The following is a 25319-nucleotide window of genomic DNA, read 5'->3' on the forward strand; positions in this document are numbered from 1 at the left end:
TCATCATGCTCAGGAATGGGAAAGCGACGGAGAAACAATAACGCCGAACTCATCCTTCATACCTAAAGAGTGTGGCATTTCCACTCGTGTACCATATACCCCAGACCCATTGCATCATCAAAAGAGTCTATCTTCCCTTCATTCCTCCTCTTGCTCTACATTCTACTCTATACTGATTGATCAAATCGCAACGTACATCATCTCATACATAAACAAGGAAACCAAACCACTTTCCTTTGTCTAGATAGTAACAACTCCCATTGTATGTCTCACACGCCAACCTCGACCACCCCATCGGGTAATGCCTCTTCAGCCGGCCAACAAGATAAGAAACCCTCTTTGACCGGGGTGAGGATCAAGCAGAGAAAAGGTCAAGCCAAAGCTACAGCAAAGTTCGAACCCGAGGGTGAGTGCGATACCGTATCATATCAATAGTGGTATGGGTAAGAAACTGAACCTGTGGTCTGTCAAAGGCTTCCGTGACGCTCTTCTCTTACACCTCGCCCTCATTCCCACTCCCTATACGACCGATTCATTAGTCTCCAAGCTCGTTCAGGCCGGATCCACTCTCGAATTTTTGAAATACTATGAACAGCTATTCGAGATCTTGTTTGTAGGGGGATTGTTACAACCTGGTGGAAGTTATCTGGATGATAAGAGATCACCTATCTATATCCTCAAAGATGAATCAGAAGATGATGGTACATGGGGCAAAAACGTCGGTGTGAAAGGGATGATTGAAGTTTTGAAGAAGGTTATTCAACGATACAAATATCTACAAAAACCATTAGAAGAGAACTTCTTACCTGATTTATTGGGATATTTGCCAAAATGGAATGAAGAACATCGAAAGAAATTAGCAGAAGCTATTGCTCTGTTGGTTATTGATCTTCAAATTTCTTCAAAATTCTTAGTTTCCTTGACTAAAGAGCACGTAGTGAAAGATAATATCGGATTAAACTTCTTCACTTCATTCGCTAAATTCTATCTATCCAAATCGTCGATCGACCAATTCTCTTCAGCAGTTAGAAGATCAGGTTTGAAAGATATTTTGAACCTCTTCCCACTTCAAACTAGAGATAAGACTCACTTGCATCAACATTTCAAGAAAGAAGGTCTTCAACCTATCGTAGATTGGTATAACAAGTTGGCGTTGGGTGAAGTAAAGGAAGAGACCGTCCAATCGGTGGAGAGAATGATCAATGATGAAGAGTCCAACGAACAGGTTAGTCCGATTGTTCTATGGTTTGCAAGAGGCCAAAGCTGATTCTTTGTCCGACACCCGCAGATCATCGAGACCCTCAAATCTCAACAAGCTGAGAAACCAGTTCCCGAAGCTGATTTGGTCGATTGGATTTGGCAAGGCCTAATGAGAACCGTCGATATGACAGCTAGAGCCGATCAAATCGATGCCTTCGTTGTACAACATGTGACAGTGAGTATATCAGCTGAGTCTCTCATCCTCTGACATCATAGCTAATTTTGATGCGATGTACTTCCTTATAGAAATACGCTCCAATCCTGGAACCATTCTGCAACACAGCCAAGGCTCAAGTCAACTTGATCAACTCGGTTCAAATTTACTGTCACACCGACACGAGAGTCATCAAATCTTTCGTACAGATCCTCAAGATCTTCTACAACGCTGATGTAGTTTCGGACCAAGCTATCATCTATTGGCACCAGAAAGGAGCGAAACCCAACGGTAAACAACATTTCTTAAAAGCTACCGAGGCTTTGGTCAAGGTGGGTTGATCTGCCATTCTCAGATATGGTCAATTTGCAGAGCTAACATCAATGTGTCGCTTTAGTTCCTCGAAGAGCAAGATTCAGATGAAGAGGAATAGACGAAAAGTGTATATGGATGCAGACGAGATGAGGTGAATAAGGTGGAACAAAATGAATAAATATTGTCTATACATATTTCCATATATCATATTAAATGCATTCCGCATAGTATCTTATGTCGGGCGGGTGAAGCCTTGTAGCTATGAGATTGTAGGTGTGGACCGTGAATAGTCTACGAGTTATTGCATGCTTCGTTAAAAGCAAGACGTCTAATTATAACAGCACTTGGGCATTGAAAATTACGTAATCATTCGAATCCAACCATTTAACGACCTGACGGACCAGTGAACCAACATCCATCTCATCTGTGTCCTCTATCATTTATCATCTCTTAGCTATATCCCAGTAAATCCCACAATATCCCTTCAGCTAGACTAATTGAGCAAGAGCTCAAGCGGTTGTACTCTCAAAATGGCACGAAATCAAGAAAAAGCTCAATCGATGTTATATCGATTCCGAGAGCAGCAGGCTATCGAGATGGGGATGGGTAATCGTATAAAGGGAGATAGGAGACCTAGGATGGCGAGTAGCGTTAGTAGTTTGAGGGAATGTGAGAGGTGGAGAGGTGATATCATGAGGGATATCAATAGGAAAGTGGGGAAAATTCAGGATGGTGAGTTTTGGGCTGTTCTATCTGATGTTAAAGAAGAGGAACGACGTATATACATGATGAAAATCGAACTACTGTATCATATGGTGTGGTAGATTGGTCAATCAGCATATATATATCGTCCTGCTGTATCTCTCAGTGATGATGAACAAGGTACACTGACCATATCACCCCGTCGCTTCATTTTAGTCTCTTTGACGGACTACGAGATCCGAGATCTGAACGACGAAATCAACGCTTTGTTCAGGGAGAAGAGACATTGGGAGAATCAAATTGTTAATCTTGGAGGAGCGAACTACAAGAGAGGGAACGTTGCTATGACGGATGATCAAGGGAGGGAAGTACCTGGTACGAGGGGATATAAGTGAGTTGTAGCTTTTCATTTTCTATTGAATGGGAGAGGGATCAAGGAGAAGGAATATCTTTGGAGGAAAGTGATCGAAGAATGATGGTGGTCACATCCATCGGTTCTTCTTTCAGAGCGCAGTAAACCTAAAATATACATACTAATTCTGTTTCCAAACCATATAGATATTTCGGAAGAGCAAAGGAGTTACCAGGTGTGAAAGAATTATTTGAAAGGGGAGGTGAGTATCTCTTTCAAGCTATGATTATAATCCATCTTTCGCGTAGCATAGAAGTTGATGCTGACTTGAACTGATTCTACTTGGCAGCCACCCAAGCTACCGAAGAATCAGCCCGAAATGCCTCGTTCCAGATGTTCAGACACCAGGGTCCGGCATATTACGGCGATGAGGATGAGATGGACCCGAAATTGGTTGAAGAAGAGGACGAATTGGCCAGGCAGGGTGAGTAGATACTCTATCGGTGGAGATCATGCTTGATATCCATGACCCGAGAAACATAAGAAGTTGACGATATCCATCTGCCTCGGTTTTTATCGCAGAATGGGAAGCAGCTGCATTATCATCAGCCAAACTATTAGATGTTGACTCCTCGATCGACCTACCCGCTTATCCAATCTCATCTTCCCCTTCTACTACGATCACTCAGAATCAAAATGGTTCATCATCAAGTAAGAGAAAGATCCCTACCGACTCGGAGGAACCTTCTGGTGAAAATGGTGATGCAATTGAAGTGGATGACGAAGCCGAAGTCGATGGAGAACAATCTAAGAAGTCCAAAACTACCAATACCACCACCAATGGCGAATTACCACCCAATGTGCTGCCCGCACAATCAATAGACGAAGCTATGAAATCTGCTCAATCGGCTGCATTGTCATTCTTGAATGTTCTAAATCCAAAGGCATTGCAATTCCCTGTTGTACCTACCCAGCAGGAGATGGAAGGGGTTTTGTTGGAAGTGAGGAAGAAAGCTCTGAGGGAGGAGTATGGTGTGTAAATGGATCTAAGAGGATATGGGAAGAGTGACATATGATGGATAGATCGAGAAGTATTTGGTATCTAAGCCAAGTAGAATGCACATGTATGATATTATTTATCCGAATGAGAGTCAAGGCAATGCTCCATCTCCTGAATGAGCGATTTGGCAGTTTCATAGGATAGGTGTATTCCGTATACCTGCTTGGCTTAAAGTGTAGAACAGACTCTGATATTGGCAAGATCAGATTATAAAAGTCTAGAAAACTACAAACCAAGATCGCAGACAAACACTGTAAACTTGGAACACCAGCTCGCAATACTTGAATAGTATGAAAATGCATATACAGGTATAAAGATAACAGTCTAAATAATAGTCCATATATGTTAGGAATAAGGTTAGATCCAATGCAGGGTTGTAGTGATAGTGTGGTTCGTTAGTCGTCAAGGAAAAGGGAAAACTAGGTACTTGGCTCTACTCTATTTTATAAGGAATCTACGTCATGTAAACTGACATTTGCAGGATACATTTCACTCCATTTAGAAGAGAGCGACGATAGCACCCAAAGCAGCGAAGACGACAGCAGGAACAGCGACCATACCATTTGGAAGGGCACCGGAGTTGGCACCGGTAGATGAGGCAGAGGCTGAAGATCCTGAGGCTGAACCGGAAGCTGAACCGGAAGAAGCGGGAGTAGAGGCTTTGGAGGTGGCTGAGCCAGAGGCAGCTGAACCAGAGGCTGAACCGGTGACGGTTGAAGTAGCAGCGGTAGCGGTGGCGGTAGTTTGAGAGGCACCTGAAGCAGCGGAAGTAGAAGCTCCGGAAGCACCTGAAGCGGAAGAAGCACCAGAGGCAGCACCGGAAGAAGCAGCGCTAGCTCCAGAGGCAGTAGCTGAGGATGAGCCGGAGGCGGAAGAGCCGTTCAAACATGAGTCGGAACCGGATTGGATAGTAACAGGGGACTGGAAAAAGAAAGATCACAGACAGAAGAAAAGTCAGTGAAAACGAAACTTGTTTTCAATTTTTTACCGAGAACAGCAATAGACAAAATCGATCAGGAAAAAACATACCGAGTACTGAATCGCTCCTGTACTGTCCGTGAGCTTGATGGTGATCTCTGTGTTCGCAGCGATGTCTACTGTCCATGTCAAGGAGTTTCCAGACTCATTATCGTTGATGGTTTCGAGGGCCGCAGCGGATGGTTGACCACCGGGGATAACGGAGCTGTAGTGTGTAGTTCATCGTTCAGAGGGCCAAATCGAGGAGGATAGGGAAGGAGGGATGATCAACGTTAATCAGCATCAAGCTACCATTATGATGTTCTATGCACGAATTAGGGGTGCGAGGAAAGAAAAAGCGATTAGAGGTCATGAGAAATGCCACAGGGGGAGAAGGTTCCGACCACGTGGATGGATATGACAATCATCCCACGTGGCGCCTTACGCTCATGCTCATGCTGTCCTGTTCTCGATAACTCGATGACGAGGACAATCTTACTCACATAATGTAAGGTCCAGTACCACCGGTCCATGAGATGGCAGCGGGTTCTGTAAGGGTAGGGCAACGTCAGTACGAGAAGATTTGGTTGCTCGTGATTTTGCAGATACTCACGACATTGGACGAGGGATGCCTATCGAGTGTGATTCCATGTAGAATGATCGCGATAGAGGTAGTAAGTAGTCAAGGTTATGGGATCAAGATGTGATATGATAGATATATTAAAATAGTAGTTGATCATTTGTCAGCTTCTGTATGTTATACGTTTTGCATAATTTCGATGATAGTTCTTGATCTGGAAGCGCGAAAATCGCTAGGGTGTGAGATGAGAAAAGGACAATCCGACTTACAGGAGTGTTGACTGTGATATCACCAGAGGTTTGTTGGGCAACAGCAGCACCAAGAAGGGCAACGGTAGAAACGGCAGTAGCAGTGAATCTCATTTTTGCTATTTTTGCTTATTTGTTTATCGATTAATCCGTTGATATGATAAAGAGGTAAAGTAGATTGTGCTTGTACTTGTACTTGATTATAAGTTAAAGGTGAGAGAGTGTAGGTTGTTATGGATAAAGGATATATATTTGGATAATTTGAGAGAGAGGGGGGGGGAAATGAAAGAAGAAGAAAGGAGGAGAGTGGTATTTATTTCTAAAAGCTATGTTCGCAGTTTAGTTGTCAAGTCAACAAAAGTGAGTGCTTTGTGGTCAAAGGCTAGACAGGTAGACAGGGCGAAATGAAGGGATCCATGAGACTACAAAAACTACAAGATAGTCCCTAGCGTCCTTCTATCGAAATCAATAATCGATTTATCCTGAAAGTTATGAAGAGGTCTGGTTGAGGATGACGCATTGACATGACATGAATTTCCAAACAACCGAACAACAACAAACGCCTTTGGTCCGCTTGGTTCGTCCACACGTCCACTTGTTCACAGCCTCTTTCTCACATCTCATCTCATCGCCTTTGAGAAAGGACGCCCATGACTTGCGATCGTCACTGCCTACGCCTGAGAGAGTAATCACTGTCCGAGCCAAGCAAGTTGATCATCTCTTCGTCCAAAAAGGCATAAACAAGTTGAAACGGGGATCGGATTAAACATAACATTGACGGATATCTAGTCGTTTTAGTGTGGTCGGTGATGGAGGGTGACGTTGTTTCATGATTACCCCTTACTGCGCAACTACACTACACACATATGCTTATGTCCTTCGATACACGCTAAGACCATCTTTAGCTTGCTTTGGGCGTTCGCATGCAAAATGAAAGGGTGCTTTTGAATCCGTCAACACGTGCTATACATGATTTGTAGTCCCTGTGTGAGGTATGACGTGGATATATATCCTTCTGGAAAAAGGGTATGTCCGTTATCACACTCTACGAGAATGCTTTTTTTACCAATTCAAACCAAAACCAATTCGTTGATGAGCGGTTATCTCTAATTATCCGTTGAGTGGAGTTGAGAGTGTGAGTGAGATGCGATAACAAAAGGAAAGAAAACGCCACATGGATAATTCTCTATTTCCCCCCATATACTGACTTACTTTTTCGCTTTTTCTCCTTTTCACTCTCTCTTCTCCTCTTTCAACCCTTTTTGAATATTCAAAAAACCACCACACTCTTTTTTACGAAAGTTAAGAAGGGAAGTAAGAATAGTAAGATCGTGGAGGGTCTTGTTTAGTTGTTTTTTACAAGTGTAGAATTTTTTGTTGAAAACGTGAGTCCATCTCATGTTGAAGATGAGATGGGGAAGGAATTTCAGCTGATGGATGGTATTTCATCTCGTAGGGTCATCATGTTGTATGTCTAAAATACATTTACATTCCATGCATCCTTTCATTTTTCCAACTGACTTGTGATCAAATGAAGCGGTCAACGAGGTGGAGCTGCTACCATCCCAGGTTCAAGACAAGGTTGTTTCAAGTGAGCTATCAATCGTTACTGGCGCTTATCTCAAATGATACTGTATATTGACTTTATCCAATTTGATAGATGTGGAAACCGTGCGTATCTCCTCTCTCCCTAAGACTCATTGGACTTGGGTTTAGTCTAATCAGAATCTGATAGTCGGTCACATCGCCGAGAACTGTCAAGCTCCCGGTAGACTCTGCTACAACTGCAGGTGAGTCATCAAATACCTCTTTCTGATCTATGGCTGATAGTCATTCACAGAGAACCAGGCCACGAATCAACCGCCTGTCCTCAACCTAGATCTACTGATGGCAAACAATGTTACGCCTGTGGTGGTGTTGGTGAGTAGTTGAAATGTCTTCGCTAATCTCATGCCCCTGCTTCACTCACATGCGCCCTCACAACCTCTTCATCCCTTCATGTCAATTTCCTGATGTCTGTCTGCTGGATATCTAGGTCACGTCAAATCCGACTGTCCTTCCTTGAGAGGTAACTTTGGTGGACCAGGTCAAAAATGTTTCAAATGTGGACGAGGTGGTGAGTGTGGTATGGCATGCTTGCTAGGGCACCTTATACTATTTTTTTGACTGGTGTGCTGACTATTGCTTGAATTCTCATAGGCCACATCGCCAGAGACTGCAGAACTCCTCAATTCGGTGGATTCAGAGGACGAGGTGGTTTCAACGGTGGTTTCGGTGGTAGACCCAGACCCCCTCCTCAAAACGCTGATGGTACCCCTGTCAAGTGCTAGTAAGTTTCAGAGAAACCCCTTAACTCGGTCTCAATGCTGATGTTGGGATATTGGGGTATAGCCGATGTAACGGTGAGAACCACTTGGCCAGAGACTGTCTCGCTCCAAGAGACGAAGCTGCCATCCTCGCTTCTAAGAAATGTTACAAGTGTCAAGAGACCGGTCACATCGCCAAGTAAGTACATCGCTCTTCTTTCATCAAATCGGTACTGATATCGTGATTGCACTTGTAGGGACTGTCCCAAGGCTGAAGAACTCCCTGTCGCCGAATAAAGTGGATCGAGAATAGGATAATGTAAGGTTATGTGTTATATCCGTAACTTGTCAATAGCATGTTATTGTATAACCCATCCTGAAATGTACATGTCCTCCTTCCAAACCGCATGATGTTTGCGAGGTGACTCAATTCATTCGCATTGCGATATTTTACTAATATCTAAAATATAAAAAAACGATTCCGAGAAGAAGAGAAAAAGCACGACTTTCCAGCGACATTATTAAGTACTTTATAATACGATCAGATTCAGCAAAGGTTCGTGTGTGTGGATCATGCATGTACGAAATACATAAGAGGAAGATCGATTCGATTATAAACATCCTTGTTGTATGACCAGCGTACGAGAATACCATATGTATCTGACCTGCTTCGAGATTTCTTGATGGGTATATTTCTTACAATACACATATCTTCTTACAAATTCAGGTATACTGTTCAATATGTCATCTTCTTGTTATGGCTGTGTTCAGGATTTCACTTTGGTTTCTGTCAATGGTATACGATATTCGAGCTATGCATCATTGGTCATTCGTCATTGGTTACCTCCATAAACAGTATACTATACTGTATAGACATAGTCGCGATAACTCACGGCATATACTTGGAATATGGATTGGCGAAAGGATGACCTGGAGGTAAACCTCTAGGTTCGAACGATCGGGTAGGGAATTGATAAGGACGAAGTTGAGGTGGTGTATCTTGATCGTATCTAGCAGCTGAAGGTGGGTAGGCATGTTGCTCTGGATATTGCTGTTGGTTTGTTGAAGGATATGGTTGGTGAGATTGAGATGGAATGGGTACGGGTTCAGAGATCATTCGAGGACTATAGTATATACGTATATTGATCAGATCAATAATAGTTTAACCAGTGTAAATTGGACAGACTCACTCGATATGTTTAGAAGAGAAACAGCCCATCTTTCTATTCGCTGTTCGAAGCGGCGTCAATACTTTTATCGAAATTGGTTGTACTGTACATGATAGAATATTCAGGCGGAAGTGATGTATAATCATCATCAGCATACATATATAAGTTCACTCGAATTTGATGTTGTTCGGGTGGCAAAGCTTCTTCAACGGATGATGAAACATATGTAATCTATACCCTCAGAACCCCCTCTCCGAAGCCATCACCATCAATGCTGTAAACAATTGTATCATCACATCACCGCCCTGAATCCGTGTAAGCAAGAACTCAAATGCTGCAATTTGAAGGTAGAGTATTACGTCCCCTCATTCCTCATTTCTTGTATCGTTTGCGTCGATAGAATGATCTGCAGGTTTCGAGCTCTTAGCTCAGACATCCAAAGGACAAGGTGAGACTCCACCATCGTATACTAAAGGAAGGGTTAAGGTTAGCAACTTTGTTCACCCTTTTACCGAACATGTGGATCTGTTAAGTGGGGCAGTACAGGTCACCACAATGATCGGATGGGTCAGTGCTATGACGATGACGGTGAAACGGCCTTGAACCTAGGTCAGATGAAGTGCATGGTGAGCAATCAGAGGGTAATCGTGTCCCATCAAGTCAGAGATATCATCACTTATTTCATTTGAATGTATCAATAGCCTGGGTGTACATCTCGTGTACTCTCATTACTGCCACATCAAGCCTAGTTTCTCATCTCGGCTACTGTCGAGGTCATCTGAAGGTTGCTGCCAGCCGTTTTCTCATGTTCACTGGTCTTTGGATCTGATGTGGGGAATTACAGGTAATTGATTAGGGTGTACAATCATGAGTGAGCGTATGGGAATCCCAGAGTATTCTTCATGGACGTCTACATTGCATACTTGTACGGTACTCGGTGAACCAAGGAGCTAATTTTGATTCGACTCTCACCGAGCTGAATGAGAGGACATCCGATGCACTAACACAGCCTCGATATTCTCTGTGTATATGTACATGTAGATGCAAGATGAAACAACAATTCCCTCATCGCCTATCATCCCGATTCGTGTGTTCATGTATACACTCGTTGTTTGGGTGTTTGAGGTGATGAACATCGCACAGACAAGCAGGCCGCGTTTAAGGTCACCAAGTCTGTGCTTCGCTTCCTTCTTACAACCCCCTTTCCTCCTCTGGGCCTTTGTTCAACGTCACGGCTCCACCTTCTGATTGCTGGGGGAAAGGGATGGTTGGGTTTGTTTAGTTGGCGGTAATGACCAATGGTATTCCTTCAATCTAGTGTTAGTCTGGATTTGTTGACGGTAGTGAAGTTCCGGTAACATCTCACTTTCGATCGAAAACAGAAGCTGTGATATATTTTATTATTGAGCATGAAAGGAATAATAACAGGATCACTTGATATGCTGATCTTTGATCTCCTGATTCTTTCATCTTCTCATTCAACTAACCTTATTTCCCATTATCATCATCATCAGTCAATTGATCGTCATCCGTCATACACTTGAGGGTCTCACAATAACCCTGTGTTTGATTTTCAAAATTGTTCGGCTCAGATCTCAAAGTGGTTACAGTAGTGAGTATGGTATTTGAGATCGTATGCTTGTTTATCTTCTTCTTTGACATCATTATCTCTTCCTTGTTTGTGCTTGACTCTTATCAACTCTTTTCTCCCTTCCCCAACTCTGTTTGATGTAGGGATGTACGTATGTACCGATGACTGATGTTTCATATCGCGGACTGTAGAAAGCCTATCGGAGTCTTGTCGTCCATATCGACATATTGAGCTATCCCATCCATTGGAGGTATGTATCCTGCTCATCGACCTAATTACCCTTCAAAGTTCCCGGCTCTCCCACGAGGTACATCCGCTAATGTCATGGCGCAGCCAGTGTCCGTAACTCGTGACATTCTCATATCGTCATAGTCCGATCTGATCCAATCCTCTCCAAGACCAAACATCAGGCAAGACGTACATGTTATACATACGTGAGTGGGAGTAGGAATATGCATCTCAACACGACGATGACATACTGATGTTGTTTACGTTTCTTCTTTCGTGATCTACATTACATTTACATTCTCGGTTCGCCAATCGGGATATAAAGCGTGTAAATTGGAGGGTAACTAACTAACACCTGATAGTCACCCCTATTATCCATCATCCCTTACGCGTCTTATGGCATCATCCCCACTCCCCATCCCCCATCCAACACGCGATAATATTTTGACAATCAAGACCCTCATTCTCATCATACCATCATCCTGAATCCTTGAATCCCATTCTTGATCTAATCTGGGGTTCACTCAAATTACGTTACAACACATGTATGCACATCTCATCAGACTTCAACATTAATTTTCACTTACTCAAGCATACATTGCCACAGAAGAGGAGCAACCAGTGGTAACGCAAGTACGCATTTGTAGAAGCCATCAACCAGCTTCCAAGATCAACAGTTTGTAACAACATCACCCTCAACTGGTTTCCTTCCTTCGCTTCGTTCCCATCCGCCCTCACTCGCAGCTTCATCAGCTCCTACCCAACCCTTAAATCTAGGATTCCGAAACTCACCTTTTAGGGAGAGTGAAATCAATAAAGAACATCCTGGATCAGGTTTCAACTCCATATCCAAATACCCATCAGTCCAACTATATAAGATTATCTACGATTGATAATCGGTGCTACTGTGAATCGCAAAGTCAAGTCTGGAATTCGCTATATCCTAATCCTTATCCAACCGAATCTCATAGCTTGATTTGACTGGAACAGCTAAGAAGAAATTCGATAATCTATTCGAAACTTCGGTATTTTACAAAATTCAACGTCATTCGGTGGAAGGAAACCGTTTAAATCGCAATTCTAATTATTGCTTGCGCAAATTTCATCTCCAAACTACCACATCCTCCTTCTTCATCAGCTCTCGGCATCTTTCTCGTCGAGATACGACCGGTCGTTGGTATCGAAGTAGACCTCATCAGGTGGAGCAAACCAAAAGAACGCACGGAAGAGCAATAGTGGTGAAGTGACCGAGCAAGAAAGGGATCTACGGGTGACTTGTGCTTCTTCCTCTAGAAACAGAGGGGAAAAAAGGGTTTTCTATTCTCTCATTCCTATTCAAATATGTGAGTCTCATTCGAAAGCTTGTCTTGTCGAGAACAGATTGTATTGTCATACAGATCCAACCCATTCAATCTCTGATGTGCGCTATTGTACTTTTGTACCTTGTGCGTTGACTCGTATTCAACTTCAACATCCTTGTCAATCACCTATTTCACCCTTATTCCAATTTAGCCCGAGTCATGTCATTCCTTCTTCTCTCCCCCTTTCCAAAACATCTCAGCCTTCTCTCTTCCTCTTACTTCATGTCCCCCATCATACACCACAGCTGTAGCTGAAGCTAACGACGGTTGCAATCACAATTCTTCAATCCCCACCCCACCCAATCCCTCGTCCCTCTTCATCATCTCTTCCTCGATACCCTCTGATCATCTTTGGCCCCATATCCTCATACAGCTGATTCCAGCTACATCCCATATACGACATCTTTGACGACATCTAATGAAGCCGTAAATATATCTAGTATCTAAGGGATCTCGAGCTTGTTTGTCTTTTGGTCTGTGCACGGCTGTGAGTGTTACTTGACAACGACCATCCATCATCACCGAGTGTCGCAGCTCTCTGATGTTGTTCATCCAGATCACTGCAGAACCTTCTTCAATCAAACAGGTTAGTCTTTCAACACTTGTTTACTCCCTCTCTACGCCACACTGTCATCATCATCATCAATCGATCAATGTCCGTCCCTCCTTCCTTGGTTCTTCCGCGTTTCTCTGTGAAGTGGAAAGAAAGATCCAGACCTGACGCTTTGAACCATCCTCAGCTCGGACCATCATCATCATCCTGATCACCCTGAAACTGAAACTCACGAAGTGAAATTTAAGAGAGCGAGTTCAACAACCCTTGCCATATCCTGTGCTTTTCGATAGGTCAACAGAAAGCATTACCCCAACGACGACGTCAAAGCAATCGTAAGTTGATTATTCATCAGATCAACAACTCGACTGTGAACCCCAAAAATTTGATCAAATCTCCTTCTTCACCTTTTCCACCCTCCATTACCCGTTGACAGCTGGACTGACCAAATTGTATCATGTATCGCTCTTCTACCATCTCAACATGTTCGACTACTACGCTCAACTCACATCGTCGTTCTCGCTCGTCCACCATCTGCCTTGGATCTCCATTCGAACTGGAATCTCCTACTTGGATCAACAATCGCTCATTTCTCCCCCGTCGACGAATCATGTCTTCACCTCGACCTCGTCCTACCGCTCGTTCCCCTCCCCCAATGGACTATTCACCAATAGGCGACATGCCAGCTCTGCCTACACCTTTACCACCTACACCAATACATTCACCGGCACTACAAAGTCAAGATTCAAAGACGATGACGACTGAACAAGCAGTCGCTGGTCCAAGCCATGGCTGGCGACCTTATCCTACTCCTCCTCGTCACGAACTCCCTCCTACACCTCCCGTCAACGAAGATGATGACGAATCACACGATCGAAGGGGCGCTTCCTCGATCAATTGTAACGAAACAAACATGCCCACAAGAAGGATACAGCCGACTAGACGTCCTGCAAGCGCATATCCTTCTCAAAATGATGCTTCAAAGCCTCACATGCCTTACAGAAAGTACACAGACCCTACTCCTCATTCTGCCAGGTATGATCAGCCGGCTCACCAACTCGACGTCGACCTTGATGCTTATTCAGCTACCGAATTCGATACAGAAGAGGGAATGGACGAGAGAGAACCAACACTCAGCTTTGTCACCAGCTCCACTGTAGACTCTACCGCCAGTACACCTTCCATGGGTATTACTTACGGTTATAGAACAGATTCTAATGATGGGGATGGCAAAGTCAAGATACGTCAAACTGCCGGACGGTCGCATGCTTATTCGTCAGCCGAGAGCTCAATGGCCTCAGGTGCTTATTCGGGATATGGTTATTCTGATCAGATATATAACCCTCATCCACCTCCTCTTCCTCATTTACCTAGTCATTACAACGAACATGTTGGATTAGGTATCTCCGCCGACTTCCCTCAACGTAATCCGCCGGTCGAAAGTCCTTCCAGCAACCCACCACTCTCCCCCTCACATTCGTTCACTCATCGACCATGGAAAAGAGATATGGTGAATCGTCTGCGAAGCGGTTCAGCTTCTTCATCGATATCGACTGCTTCTTGCTCGACGACAGATTCCGGTCCTTCTTCAAGTAGAATACCACCGCCTGACAATGGCTTTGCGTACGCTTTTGAAGGGTTCAACTCTCCTTGGCACCAGCCGCTTAGAGCAGAAGCGATAGCAATGGTAGATGAAGGAAGAGAAAACATCTTGAATGTAGAGAAAATCGAAGCTATGGGAGGATTCGGCGCATTGACTGTAGATATGATTGGATCATTTGCTGGTAAGTAACGCTGAACCAAGGAAGTCTACGTTGCTAACCAATTGTACCAGGTGTTACACATCTGCTTTTACCGTCTTGCGGATCGCACATCATATCGTTCTTACCGAGCTTGCTGGAAATCCTCGCACCGTCTCTGGTGGTTCTTGACATTTCTGATAACGATCTCTCATTCTTACCGGAGACTTTACAGAGCTGTACATCTCTTGAAGAGCTCAACGTCTCGAGAAATCCTCTCCGACAGATACCAGCTTGGACCGGAGATTTGATCGCTTTGAGAGTACTAGCAGTAGATGATTGTGGGTTGCAATCTTTGCCAGCGGAATTGGCACAACTAGGAGGATTACATACTCTGTGCGGTAAGTGATTCGATGTTTCCCTCCACGACAATATGCTGATGATTTTTCATAGCTCGTCGGAACAAGCTTGTCTCTCTGTCGTCATGGCTCTGCTTGCTTAGTCACTTGGAGATGCTGCGAATCGACAATAACCCCTTCGCGGCAGAGTGGCTTCCTATCGTCGCTCCTATCCTTGCTGGACCTTCCAGACCTTCGGGTCCCAGCATGAAAAACTCCCATCACCGTCATCTTTCCATCAACAACGGTATCCGATCACCTCCATCCATGGCTTCTTTGACCAGTTCTCTCACTGCAAGCTCGCTTCGAGATATTCCCATATCTTCCAGCTCTAATGGGGACCAACCCTGGGCCACGACTCCGAACTCTGCGGCTCAATCGGTATACCAACTTGATTCCATTGCGGAAGACCATCCTCATTCTGCGCCACCAACTGATCAAGGTTCGCAGTCGAAAGCCTTGCGAAAGATGAGATCCGCTGGAGCTCTCCTTGGATCGAAGAATAACAGTCCTACTCAATCGACTTTCACCAATGCACCTTTACCCACGACCAACAATCTTGCTCCTGCCAATGCAAGTAAATTCGCCAGCCTTGGCTCAAGTGAAGGCCGCCGAGCTGCGAGTGCCATGGGCAATTATCAGAATGAGCAACCCGCCACCAACTCTCGACTTGCTGCACCAGGTATGACTACCAGTTCATCAACCAAGACCGGTAAATGGGGATTCCTTAGAAAGATGTCAATGCATCGGCTGAAAGGTGATAAAGACAAAACAGCCACCATGAATGCCTCTGCATCTGCCAACCTGAAATCGCTACCTCCTCCACCATCTATGCCTCAACTTCATCATAACAACACGGATCCAATTCCTACCCTGCCATCTCGCCCGACCATCAACGGTACTAGATCTGCCATGACTCTCCCTACGCGAAGTGCTTTAGGTCCTGAAGCCAGCGAATTTGGTCAGATTCCCCTCGAATCCCCACCTGTATCTTCAGCGACTTTGCCAAATACCGGTCTTCCAACTTCTACCTCGTTATACAGTAATACAAGCGGTGCAATCCCAGCCAGAGGCAAAAGAAGAAGTTTTCTACCTATCGATCTTGGACCTCCTTCCATCGAGATATCAATCCCCTTGACATCACCTTTCATTCCTCCTTTGACAGGCTTCGATAGTCTTGATCGACTGCCCTCGGCCACTTCCGAGGCTACTATCGCCACGATGACAGCATCCAACTCTCGATTAGACACCTCATCAGGCATTATTGAAGATCGATACGCTCAAGGTCTTGAATCTATCAAGTCATACCTCAGAGATCTTTTCGACCTTTCTCGACCGCCTATCGAACCTTATGGTGGGTTTGAAGTACTCGCTAGTCACGATGGGTCTTGCGGAGCTTCATCTGCTCCTTCCGATAATCTTGGTTCTCCCATGACCGGTCAAAGTACATTCTCGACCGACGTCAGAAGAGCTAGACGACCTACTCTGGACAACCAGTCATCTCGAGCTACTTCAGTGGTGGAGAGTGAGCAAGATGTTGAACAGTCGTCCTTGTCCGGCAAGAAATTCAAAAACGATAAATCGAAACGAGTCAAGATCATTCGAGAGATATACGAGACTGAGAGAACTTATGTTAGAGGTCTTGGAGAACTGGTTTCCATATACGTCCGACCATCTTGCCAACCTATCAACCCTAACAAGTCCAACGAAACTGTAATTCCTGCATCCGAGAGGAAGATTGTCTTTGGTGGTGTAGAAAGTATTTTGACCATCCATCGAGACAATTTCTTACCTGCTTTGGAGAAAGCTGTTCGAACGTTACTCGAAGGACAGGATGACGATGCAGGTTCAATGTCAGCTTCGACCGCTCATAGCGTCGGAGAAGTGTTCAGAACCTATATCGCATACATGAAACAGTATTCCACCTATATCAACAATTTCGACAATGCTCTATCAAGGATGAAAACATGGTCTGCGCCTAGCTCTGCGCCCAACACACCCGCTTTCTCAGCCAAGGGAGGCTCATCGCCTGGTATATCAGCTGCGGCTGTATCGGTAGGAATGAGCGCGATCTCTTCGCTCTCCTCTGGACCCGACAGTGTACCCATCTCCGGTTCCCAGATGACTTCGAGTCAAAAGAAGCGAGTCAAGACGTTCTTAAAGAGGTGCAAAGAGCATCCTAAACATTCGCAGATCAACCTGGAAAGCTATCTCTTGTTGCCCATTCAGAGAGTTCCTAGGTATAAACTCTTGGTAAGTTGTGCATCGAAATCGATCTTTGAGTAATGCTAACGCTTTGGTGTATAGCTCGAAGACCTTGCGATGTGTACCCCACCTCGATCGGACGGTGTGAGAGACACCTTGGATGACGCTCTCAATGAGATTGCATCTTTGGCATCATTGATGAACGAGGAGAAACGAGAAGCCGATTCTCGTTTACGATTACTCAGCTGGCAACAGCGTATATCCAAATCCGGACCATCACCTCTCGTCCAACCTCATCGAAGGTTAATCCTGGAAGGCCCATTATCCTTGATCCGCTTGGTAAAGAAAGCATCAGCGTTTGTCGAGACGGAGTCTTCGAGTTCCACGACTGATGGCGATCAGACCTTGACATTGGCTTCGAAAGTGGTAGTTCCAGTTGAATATATCAAACCTGAATTGGTAGACAGACAAGTGATGCTTGTCCTCTGTTCTGATTTGATGGTTTTGGCCACTCAACGAAACGAGGGCTGGGAAGGGATGGTGGATCTTTTCAATGTACTGAGAATGGCTACTCTGAGGGAACCAGCTAGTATCGTTCATGGAAATGTACTGAGAGTAGTAGATAATAAGGTGAGTTGAGGTTTCAGCTTCGTCTGTACAAGAATAGGCAATGACAATGACTGATGTGATGTGTTTTCCAAAAATAGTCGATATACTATTTCAATGGAGCTTCGCATGATTATACTCTTCAGTGGTGTAGAGCTATCAACTCGGCTCGTAAGCGGTGATCATGGTTGTACTGGACAAACCGGAATCTGGGAATCTGGCGATGGGATTTGTGATATAGCACAGTACATCTTAATTCTTCATTCTTCGCATTTGCAAATATGAAAGTAAAATACGATATACAATTTGCAACTTTATGATAGATTATGAAATTTGCATATGAATGAATAATGATATATGACTATCTTAGATTATTTGATTATTTATGATTGTCTCACTCGCTTTCACTGTCTCCTTGAGAGGGCTCCCTCTGAGTTCAGTTCATATATATGCAAGAATACTCAATACATTGATTGATCTAATTATATGCCTACAAATTCTTTCAGTGCTACTTTCACCTCTTCACCCACATTCTTACCTATAAACACCACCTTACCCTGTCCTTCTTTCTGCTCCGATCCAGGTAATTCCTTCAACTCGAACAAATCAGCTACACCCTGTAATACATATTCCCTCCCGTCATCCAATCTGATATAGCCCTTCGAACGTAATATCTCTGGTGAAGGTTTTTTGCTGATGGGGTATCTGTTATCCCATAAAATCGATTCTAGAAATTCGTTAAGTCTGAAATACTGTTTTTGATTTAGTGTAGGTAATGGAATTAAAATGGTTGATATTCCATTAGTATGTGTTTGTGCGTGGGAGGGATGTGAACAGTCATCTGAGGAGTGATCATGATCATGATTTTGAACATGATTGGTTGTTGATTTGGTGGAAGCGAGGGCGGTAGGATCGGAAAATGCACGTAAGTTGAATAAATCTGATAAAGGTGCTTTGGATTGGGTGGTATGATGGACTCGAAGTGTAGGGTTTATCGTACTAGTAGGATAACATAGTACATGTGTTAGTTGAATTGGAGAGAAAGGACGACGAGAGGATCATCTGTACAGATGGTAATGTTTATTCGAGACTCACCGTATAGTCGATTCAACCTCTTTCATCTGTTCCGGAGTTACCAGATCGAGCTTGTTCAGTAAGATCACATCGGCACATGCTACTTGTCTGCCAATCCGTCCGTTTTATTAGTCAGCATGACATCCTCAAATCCTTAATAGAATAGCCAGGATGGACCTGAAGACTCACTTCTGACATTCATTGATCTCATCTCCCTCTCTTTGCTCAGCAAGTTGCTATATCGTAAGAGAGCAGGTCAAATCAAATAACCATATACGAACGAGAAGCCCGGCTACTCACCTTCAGGACGTTCCTACTGTCTACTACACAGACTACACCGTCCAAGATCAAATCACCCATCTCCTCGTTGGCCCAGAACGAACGGACAATCGGGCCTTCACGTCAAAGCCTACTCATCAGCTAAAATCTTTTCTGAAGGTGATAAGGTGACTCACCTGGATCCGCGACACCTGTCAACTCCACCATCACCCAATCTATACCACCTGGAGCATTCGCCACCATCTCTTCGATGGCTGCTATGCCCATGTCCTTGAAGGAGCAGCACAGGCATCCATTAGGAAGGGAGAGGAACTCGGTTGTAGTTGATTGTGAGTTTGGGTCGGAAAGTGTCAATGATTTGGCTACTCAGAAATATCGAAAGGTCAGCGAGATTTTATTAGTTCACCCCAAAGGCATACTGGACATACCTTCTATATCGGTCGTATCTCCAAAATCTAATCAGTCAATCAATCAGCATGTCTGATAAATCATTTACGGTACGAGAGAGCCAAACATACCATTCATACACACGGCTATTTTATATCCATGTTCTTCTTTCAGTATATAGTCCAGTAATGTTGATTTGCCTGCACCCAAGTACCCAGTCAAGAGGGTTAGGGGTATCTTTGGTCTATCATAGAGATCTCGAGAAGAGCCCGCCTCTTCGTCGTCAGAAGAGGGAACGTCGAGTAGTCTATAAGAAGCGGAGATTCAACTCTCGTTTCCTACTAATTAGTGAATGTAATCTGAAATTGACTCACTGAGGTGGATCTTCGTCTTCCATTTTATCCGCTGAGCTTTGCATAACTTGTAAAGACGAACATACATGTATGACCAAAGACAAAGGTGAAGTTGGATGATGCTGATGCTCCTCCACCTTGATCCCATCTATCTATCCGGCCGAAATTCGCCTTCAAACAAAAACCCGATTAAAGCGAAAAAAAGTCAGTCGCTCATTAGTACTCGAGTAGTGAACCAACAACTCCACCTATCTATTCACAGCTGTATATCTATCTGTTCATCCTTATCTTATCTCTCTTTCACCCCTCCTCGATCATCCTCCAAATTTAGACAAAATGGCTTCAGCTGTCAAGAGAACCGCCCTTAAGCTGGGTATGATCCCCGCTGATGGTATAGGTAAAGAGGTTTTACCTGTGAGTATTTCTTTTCAAGCGCGTATATGTTATCGTTCTTTGGATCCTCATGGTATGCTTTGAGCAATATATCAAGTAAATGATTGGAGTTAGCTCAGCTTGATAAGCTTACGATAAATCGAAGGCTGGGCTGATACGATGACATCTCCTATTGTAGGCCGCTCAAAGAGTTCTCGAAGCGCTCGGTTCCTCAATCCCCAAACCGACTTTCATCCCTCTCAAAGCAGGATGGGAAGAATTCCAAGCCAATGGGAAGGCCCTTCCCGACGAGACAGTCAAAATCCTCAAGGAAGAATGTGACGCAGCTATGTTCGGTTCTGTCTCCTCCCCCTCGCACAAGGTCGCAGGTTATTCTTCTCCTATCGTCGCTTTGAGAAAACATTTAGATCTATATGCGAATGTCAGGCCAGTCTCTTCAGCACCTATACCAAATCAAAAATCATACCATCAATGTGATATGGTGATTGTTCGTGAAAATACCGAATGTCTTTATATCAAGAAAGAAGAGATTAAAACCAACGATGATGGATCGAAGATTGCTTTGGCAACTAGACAGATCACTTCTAGGGCCAGTTCAAGGATCGGTAAGATGGCTTTTGAGATTGCCCTTAGAAGAGGTCAAGAGAGACAACAAGCTAAGGAAGCTGGTAAAGATGTTTGGTGGAATGGTGAACCCAAAGTTACTATCGTGCATAAATCGAATGTACTCAGTGTGACGGATGGGTTGTTTAGAGAGAGTGTCAGAGCCATCAAGGAAGGTACGGATAGATATAATGGTGTTAAGATGGAGGAACAGTTAGTGGACTCCATGGTATACAGGATGTTCAGAGAACCAGAGTGAGTAAATAACCCATTATATGATTGGTTGTATTCCGGGAAAGGGAGTGGATGCTGATACTATATATTCATTCTTTCAGAATCTTCGATGTTGCTGTCGCCCCTAACCTCTACGGTGATATCATCTCGTGAGTTTTATCATAGCGTGTTTAGCTCCTGTAGCTTGAGTGCTAATCCGTCGATCCGTATAGCGATGGTGCCGCCGCTCTCGTCGGATCTTTGGGTCTCGTCCCGTCCATCAACGCAGGTGACGATTTCGTTATGGGTGAACCGTGAGTATCGCTTTTCGTCAAATTTGGATCATCAAGCTGAATCAGTCTTCTTCCTATTTAACAGTGTTCACGGTTCTGCTCCTGATATCGAGGGTCAAAACATTGCCAACCCAATTGCGTCTATCCGGTGAGATTGCGAATCTCCTCATACCGATGACTCCTCTTTCATCGCCTGTGATAGCTTGAAAACAGGAAATCAAAGCTAATAGTCCCATCCCTCTGCTAGATCCGCCGCCCTTCTCCTTTCATCATTAGGCTACGTCGAGCCCGCCTCTCGAATCAACGCTGCCGTCGACGCAGTCTTGACTGAAGGTCAATACCTCACTCCTGATTTGGGCGGTAAATCATCTACTACAGATGTAACCGAAGCTATCCTCAAGAGGCTCTAAGGTGTTTGGGAAATATCACTAAATACATAGGCATTTAGATCTAATGCATCGCGTATACAACAGTCGTACGTTGATGTAGGGAAGAGATATATCGTGTGAAAATGGACTTCCACTGTAACTGCTTCCAGGTTGTACTTGACCATCTGTGCAAAATGAGTTGATACATTCTATTGTGTATATATGTGGGGGTATAAGAATACTAAATATGACTTTCTTCTATCTATTTGAATTCACTAAAACTAAAACTGTTACTTGATTCCAATGAAGCTGTTGCCTTATCCCATTTTACCTTGGTATACCCATAATTATAATTCTCTTAATCTCAAAACCAGGTTAACTAGAACACTGCCCACCAACGCCGCACAGAGTATTGTCGGACCATACTTATCATGATAATTAATTGCCATTCTCTTTCTCAATTTAATGATTCTATAAGCGTACATTCCTCCACTGTACATGATCGCCAATAGCGCAGTGAGGGAGAACAACAGAGCTGAAATCATTCCTACTGAATCTCGAGGATTGATGAAGTTCAATAAAGTTATGGAGACTCCCGATAAGAGGATGGCGAAGTGGGCCCACTGTAAGGTGACAAGCAAGCAAGCATGCTATCAATCAACAAAGATCTTGTAGATGATTGATACAGAAGTGAGATTATAGAATATCAACTCACCTTCAGGAAAGTCCTTTCAGCTGCAAATACCACCTTTGGTTCAACTCTGACAGAAACCGCAATTCGTTTACCAGGTGGAGCTCTGAATTGATCGACATAGATCACCTGATTCCCGCCTTCGTCCTCTTCTTCATCTACTTCATGTTCGTGTTCGTCCTCCGAATCGATTTGTTGATCCGCTTGTCCTCCTTGTCCTTGTCCAGGAGACGAAGGGCCTTTACCTGTTCTAGCTACGACTGCTTCGTTCAGTTTCTTGAGCGATTTAGCATCGAGGAGAGAAACGTTCTTATCGAATCGATCGGCAGAAGCTAACGGATCGATACGCAACGACGGATCGTACTTATTCGAACTATTCCTTCGAGGCAATCCTCCATCCTCATCACCGTTAGGTTTAGTAGATGAGGAAGGAGCCCTCTGTTGGGTTGGAGGACGGGCCTGGAGGTGAGCTTCATCTCGTAGTTTCTTTTCTCTAAAATCCCTTGCAGCTCTAGCTTCAGCCGCAGCACCAGGTGGTAACCTAAGATGTTCATCTTCATTTTTCGCTACTTGCACCATGAATTCCTCATCTTCTTCACCTTCAGATACAGGTTCGTGGTATGATGGTTGGCTGGATCTGGCTGGTGAATGGATGGCAGAAGTGGCATTAGACGCAGATGAATGCGCGTTCGAATGCGGTCGCTCGATCAATACTCTCGATTTGGCAGATACGGGTTTCCTGATATCCTGGTCCATCTGAGGTAACCAGAAGGGAACCAAGTCGACTCGCTCAGGCATGAGAGATGCACATCCATGGATAAATTTGGAGAATTTGGGTACAGCTTCGACCAAGTGACTGTTGATGAGATCTCGGATCCATTGAGGTGGTTCTTCTCCAACCTTCGTAGCGAGTTTCACTTCGAGGACGCCATATGGGAAAAGTTCCTTTTCTGAAGGAGAAATCGTGCTGAATGGATGATCAATGCCCAAATCCGTCCGTCGCCAATTACCGTGAGTTCTGTCGTTCCCGTCAAAATTGTCTTCTCGCACCATGGTCAATTCAGTATCGAGAGAGATCCGGACAGTAGCGTTTCCAGGAAGTTGGAAAGCCGTTCGGTTGTAGAATGTTCGCATGACTAGCAAGACCGATGGTCGTCAGCATGAGTGAATTACATGCGCGGCTGGCTATACTTACCAGGCCTAAGTTTTCTGGTTATGATAGCATACTGGATCTCGTTCGCGAGCTGCTTCATTCCTTCTACTTCCTTCTCAGTCTTTTTGCCCTTCTTGACTAAAGCATCAAACTCATCGTCCATGGTGTAATGACCGGCCAAGAACTCGTTCATCTTGTCTTCCTTAATGGTAAACCGTTCTTTGACTGATTTCTCTCCTGTCCAATCTTCTCGATGGGTCTTTCTTTCAACAAAGATCTGCGACGAACAGATGATACCATATCAGTTGACTGATCTGCTTGTGGGACGCCATACGCCACTCACAGTAGTCCCGGTGACATCACCATACCATCTCATTCGAATAGCTTCCGCACCTTCCGTCTTCTCCAATCGACCGAGATATAATTCTAAATCCTCATTATCGAAGTAGATGGAAGTGATGGCAGAATCGGCTTTCGAGAATTCCTTGTTTGGATCGAATACTATGACGATCGTCAGGTGCCGGCGTATAAATCATAGGCGTAGGAGACTTACCGAGCACAGGAAGGTGTTTCATAATGGCCAATTTGAGTGGAACGATATTCTCGTCATGGACCTATCGTATCGCATTAGCATCATAGTCAGTTTAGAGTGGCGAGATCAACTCACCCAGTATTTGGTAGTACTTCTTACGAAAGCATTTTGGCTTCCTCCGGCTGACGAGTCACCCTCGACAGGATGTCCTCTGGTCCTGACGAGATCGAAGAGCTTAGAAAGTTTTACGATGAGGGGATCATAGTTCATTCGGTAGAATGGATGTCTCTCCAGGAACTCTTTATTGAAAGTAGGTTTGAGTGAGAATCCAGTGAGTTTCTATGAAGGACAGGATCACCTTGTGAGTTATGTCTGTCTTGTAATCAGAGAAGGTATCAACTCACATCGTGTTTCTTCACAATCTTGATAAAACCGGTGAAGTTCAGTTTCGTGAACAGTGCCAAATCATGTACATCGGCAACTAAGACCGCTACTTCTTCTTCCAATTCTCTGAACCTCTCTTCGATGGCGTCTATCGATATGTCCGATGAAGCATTATCATCATCGTCATCATCATCACTTCCCGCATCATCATCTCTATGACTCTCAACATGTCTCTCTACATCTCCTGGTGTTCTTCCTTCATCTTCATCTTCATCGTCAGAGTCCTGTAAACCAGCTTTTTCAACCAGACCCAAAACTTCTTTTTCCAAACTTGTAATCTTCAACATCAACTCGTCCGATTTCTCCCTTTGAAACTTTTCACATTTGGCCAATTCATTTTTGAGCGATTGGATAAAATCAGCTTCGGCAGTGTCATTCCATGGTAGATTCGATTTTATCTGTTTCTTGAGTCCTCCATAGTCGATATATTGATCTGCCCATTCGGCGTATCGAGAGTCCTAGGTGAGGGTGAAAGGCAGACGTCAGTCAACTGTGCATACTGAGAAGGGAGCACAGATACCAATTGATGATGACTCACTTTGATCCGTCTACCGAACTTCATGATGAACGAGGTCTATCGTCAATTGGAGACGGCAATTTGAGAGATGAAAGGGATAGGTGATCACAGACGGTGATGAATGATGCTGATGATGCTGGAGTCAAACGTCTGTGTTCTGATTAGGAAGATCTGTGCGTTGGTTTGATTCGCACGTGGATGCAATTATTGTAGTTCGACGGAATCGATCCAACAG

The 25319-nt window shown here is 44.2% G+C and overlaps 9 protein-coding genes across 9 annotated transcripts; 5 read left to right on the forward strand and 4 right to left on the reverse strand.

Moving 5' to 3' along the window:
* Nucleotides 1-264: 264 nt before the first annotated feature.
* Nucleotides 265-1847, forward strand: I203_102092 (uncharacterized protein; the record flags this gene model as incomplete). The annotated part of the gene is made up of 5 exons (XM_019146596.1): nt 265-406; nt 474-1225; nt 1289-1435; nt 1507-1746; nt 1812-1847. 5 exons carry the CDS (start codon nt 265-267, stop codon nt 1845-1847), a joined length of 1317 nt encoding a protein of 438 aa, XP_019004129.1.
* A 412-nt stretch (nt 1848-2259) lies between these two features.
* I203_102093 (uncharacterized protein) lies at nt 2260-3823 on the forward strand (the record flags this gene model as incomplete). The annotated part of the gene is made up of 5 exons (XM_019146597.1): nt 2260-2461; nt 2648-2822; nt 2990-3045; nt 3133-3267; nt 3366-3823. 5 exons carry the CDS (start codon nt 2260-2262, stop codon nt 3821-3823), a joined length of 1026 nt encoding a protein of 341 aa, XP_019004130.1.
* Nucleotides 3824-4341: 518 nt separating this feature from the next.
* Nucleotides 4342-5742, reverse strand: I203_102094 (uncharacterized protein; the record flags this gene model as incomplete). Its single annotated transcript, XM_019146598.1, has 5 exons — nt 4342-4764; nt 4873-5026; nt 5304-5349; nt 5414-5432; nt 5650-5742. The coding sequence occupies 5 exons, from the start codon at nt 5740-5742 to the stop codon at nt 4342-4344; spliced, it is 735 nt and encodes a 244-aa protein (XP_019004131.1).
* A 1349-nt stretch (nt 5743-7091) lies between these two features.
* I203_102095 (uncharacterized protein) lies at nt 7092-8231 on the forward strand (the record flags this gene model as incomplete). The annotated part of the gene is made up of 9 exons (XM_065517024.1): nt 7092-7096; nt 7166-7219; nt 7289-7299; nt 7364-7418; nt 7469-7548; nt 7664-7744; nt 7828-7957; nt 8020-8133; nt 8192-8231. The coding sequence occupies 9 exons, from the start codon at nt 7092-7094 to the stop codon at nt 8229-8231; spliced, it is 570 nt and encodes a 189-aa protein (XP_065373842.1).
* A 592-nt stretch (nt 8232-8823) lies between these two features.
* I203_102096 (uncharacterized protein) lies at nt 8824-9153 on the reverse strand (the record flags this gene model as incomplete). Its single annotated transcript, XM_019146600.1, has 2 exons — nt 8824-9058; nt 9125-9153. The coding sequence occupies 2 exons, from the start codon at nt 9151-9153 to the stop codon at nt 8824-8826; spliced, it is 264 nt and encodes an 87-aa protein (XP_019004133.1).
* Nucleotides 9154-13446: 4293 nt separating this feature from the next.
* On the forward strand, nt 13447-17966 carry I203_102097 (uncharacterized protein; the record flags this gene model as incomplete). The annotated part of the gene is made up of 5 exons (XM_019146601.1): nt 13447-14620; nt 14671-14976; nt 15029-17226; nt 17281-17808; nt 17886-17966. The coding sequence occupies 5 exons, from the start codon at nt 13447-13449 to the stop codon at nt 17964-17966; spliced, it is 4287 nt and encodes a 1428-aa protein (XP_019004134.1).
* Nucleotides 17967-18266: 300 nt separating this feature from the next.
* On the reverse strand, nt 18267-19921 carry I203_102098 (uncharacterized protein; the record flags this gene model as incomplete). The annotated part of the gene is made up of 8 exons (XM_019146602.1): nt 18267-18783; nt 18880-18966; nt 19048-19094; nt 19159-19253; nt 19314-19499; nt 19566-19592; nt 19656-19831; nt 19899-19921. The coding sequence occupies 8 exons, from the start codon at nt 19919-19921 to the stop codon at nt 18267-18269; spliced, it is 1158 nt and encodes a 385-aa protein (XP_019004135.1).
* A 292-nt stretch (nt 19922-20213) lies between these two features.
* Nucleotides 20214-21789, forward strand: I203_102099 (uncharacterized protein; the record flags this gene model as incomplete). The annotated part of the gene is made up of 6 exons (XM_019146603.1): nt 20214-20291; nt 20449-21128; nt 21209-21256; nt 21320-21400; nt 21465-21527; nt 21627-21789. 6 exons carry the CDS (start codon nt 20214-20216, stop codon nt 21787-21789), a joined length of 1113 nt encoding a protein of 370 aa, XP_019004136.1.
* Nucleotides 21790-22094: 305 nt separating this feature from the next.
* I203_102100 (uncharacterized protein) lies at nt 22095-25129 on the reverse strand (the record flags this gene model as incomplete). The annotated part of the gene is made up of 8 exons (XM_019146604.1): nt 22095-22370; nt 22463-23574; nt 23634-23868; nt 23935-24092; nt 24145-24205; nt 24259-24462; nt 24528-25025; nt 25106-25129. 8 exons carry the CDS (start codon nt 25127-25129, stop codon nt 22095-22097), a joined length of 2568 nt encoding a protein of 855 aa, XP_019004137.1.
* Nucleotides 25130-25319: the final 190 nt, after the last annotated feature.

This window comes from Kwoniella mangroviensis (assembly GCF_000507465.2).
Source record: "Kwoniella mangroviensis CBS 8507 chromosome 1 map unlocalized Ctg01, whole genome shotgun sequence".
NCBI classification, from domain to species: Eukaryota; Fungi; Basidiomycota; class Tremellomycetes; order Tremellales; family Cryptococcaceae; genus Kwoniella; species Kwoniella mangrovensis.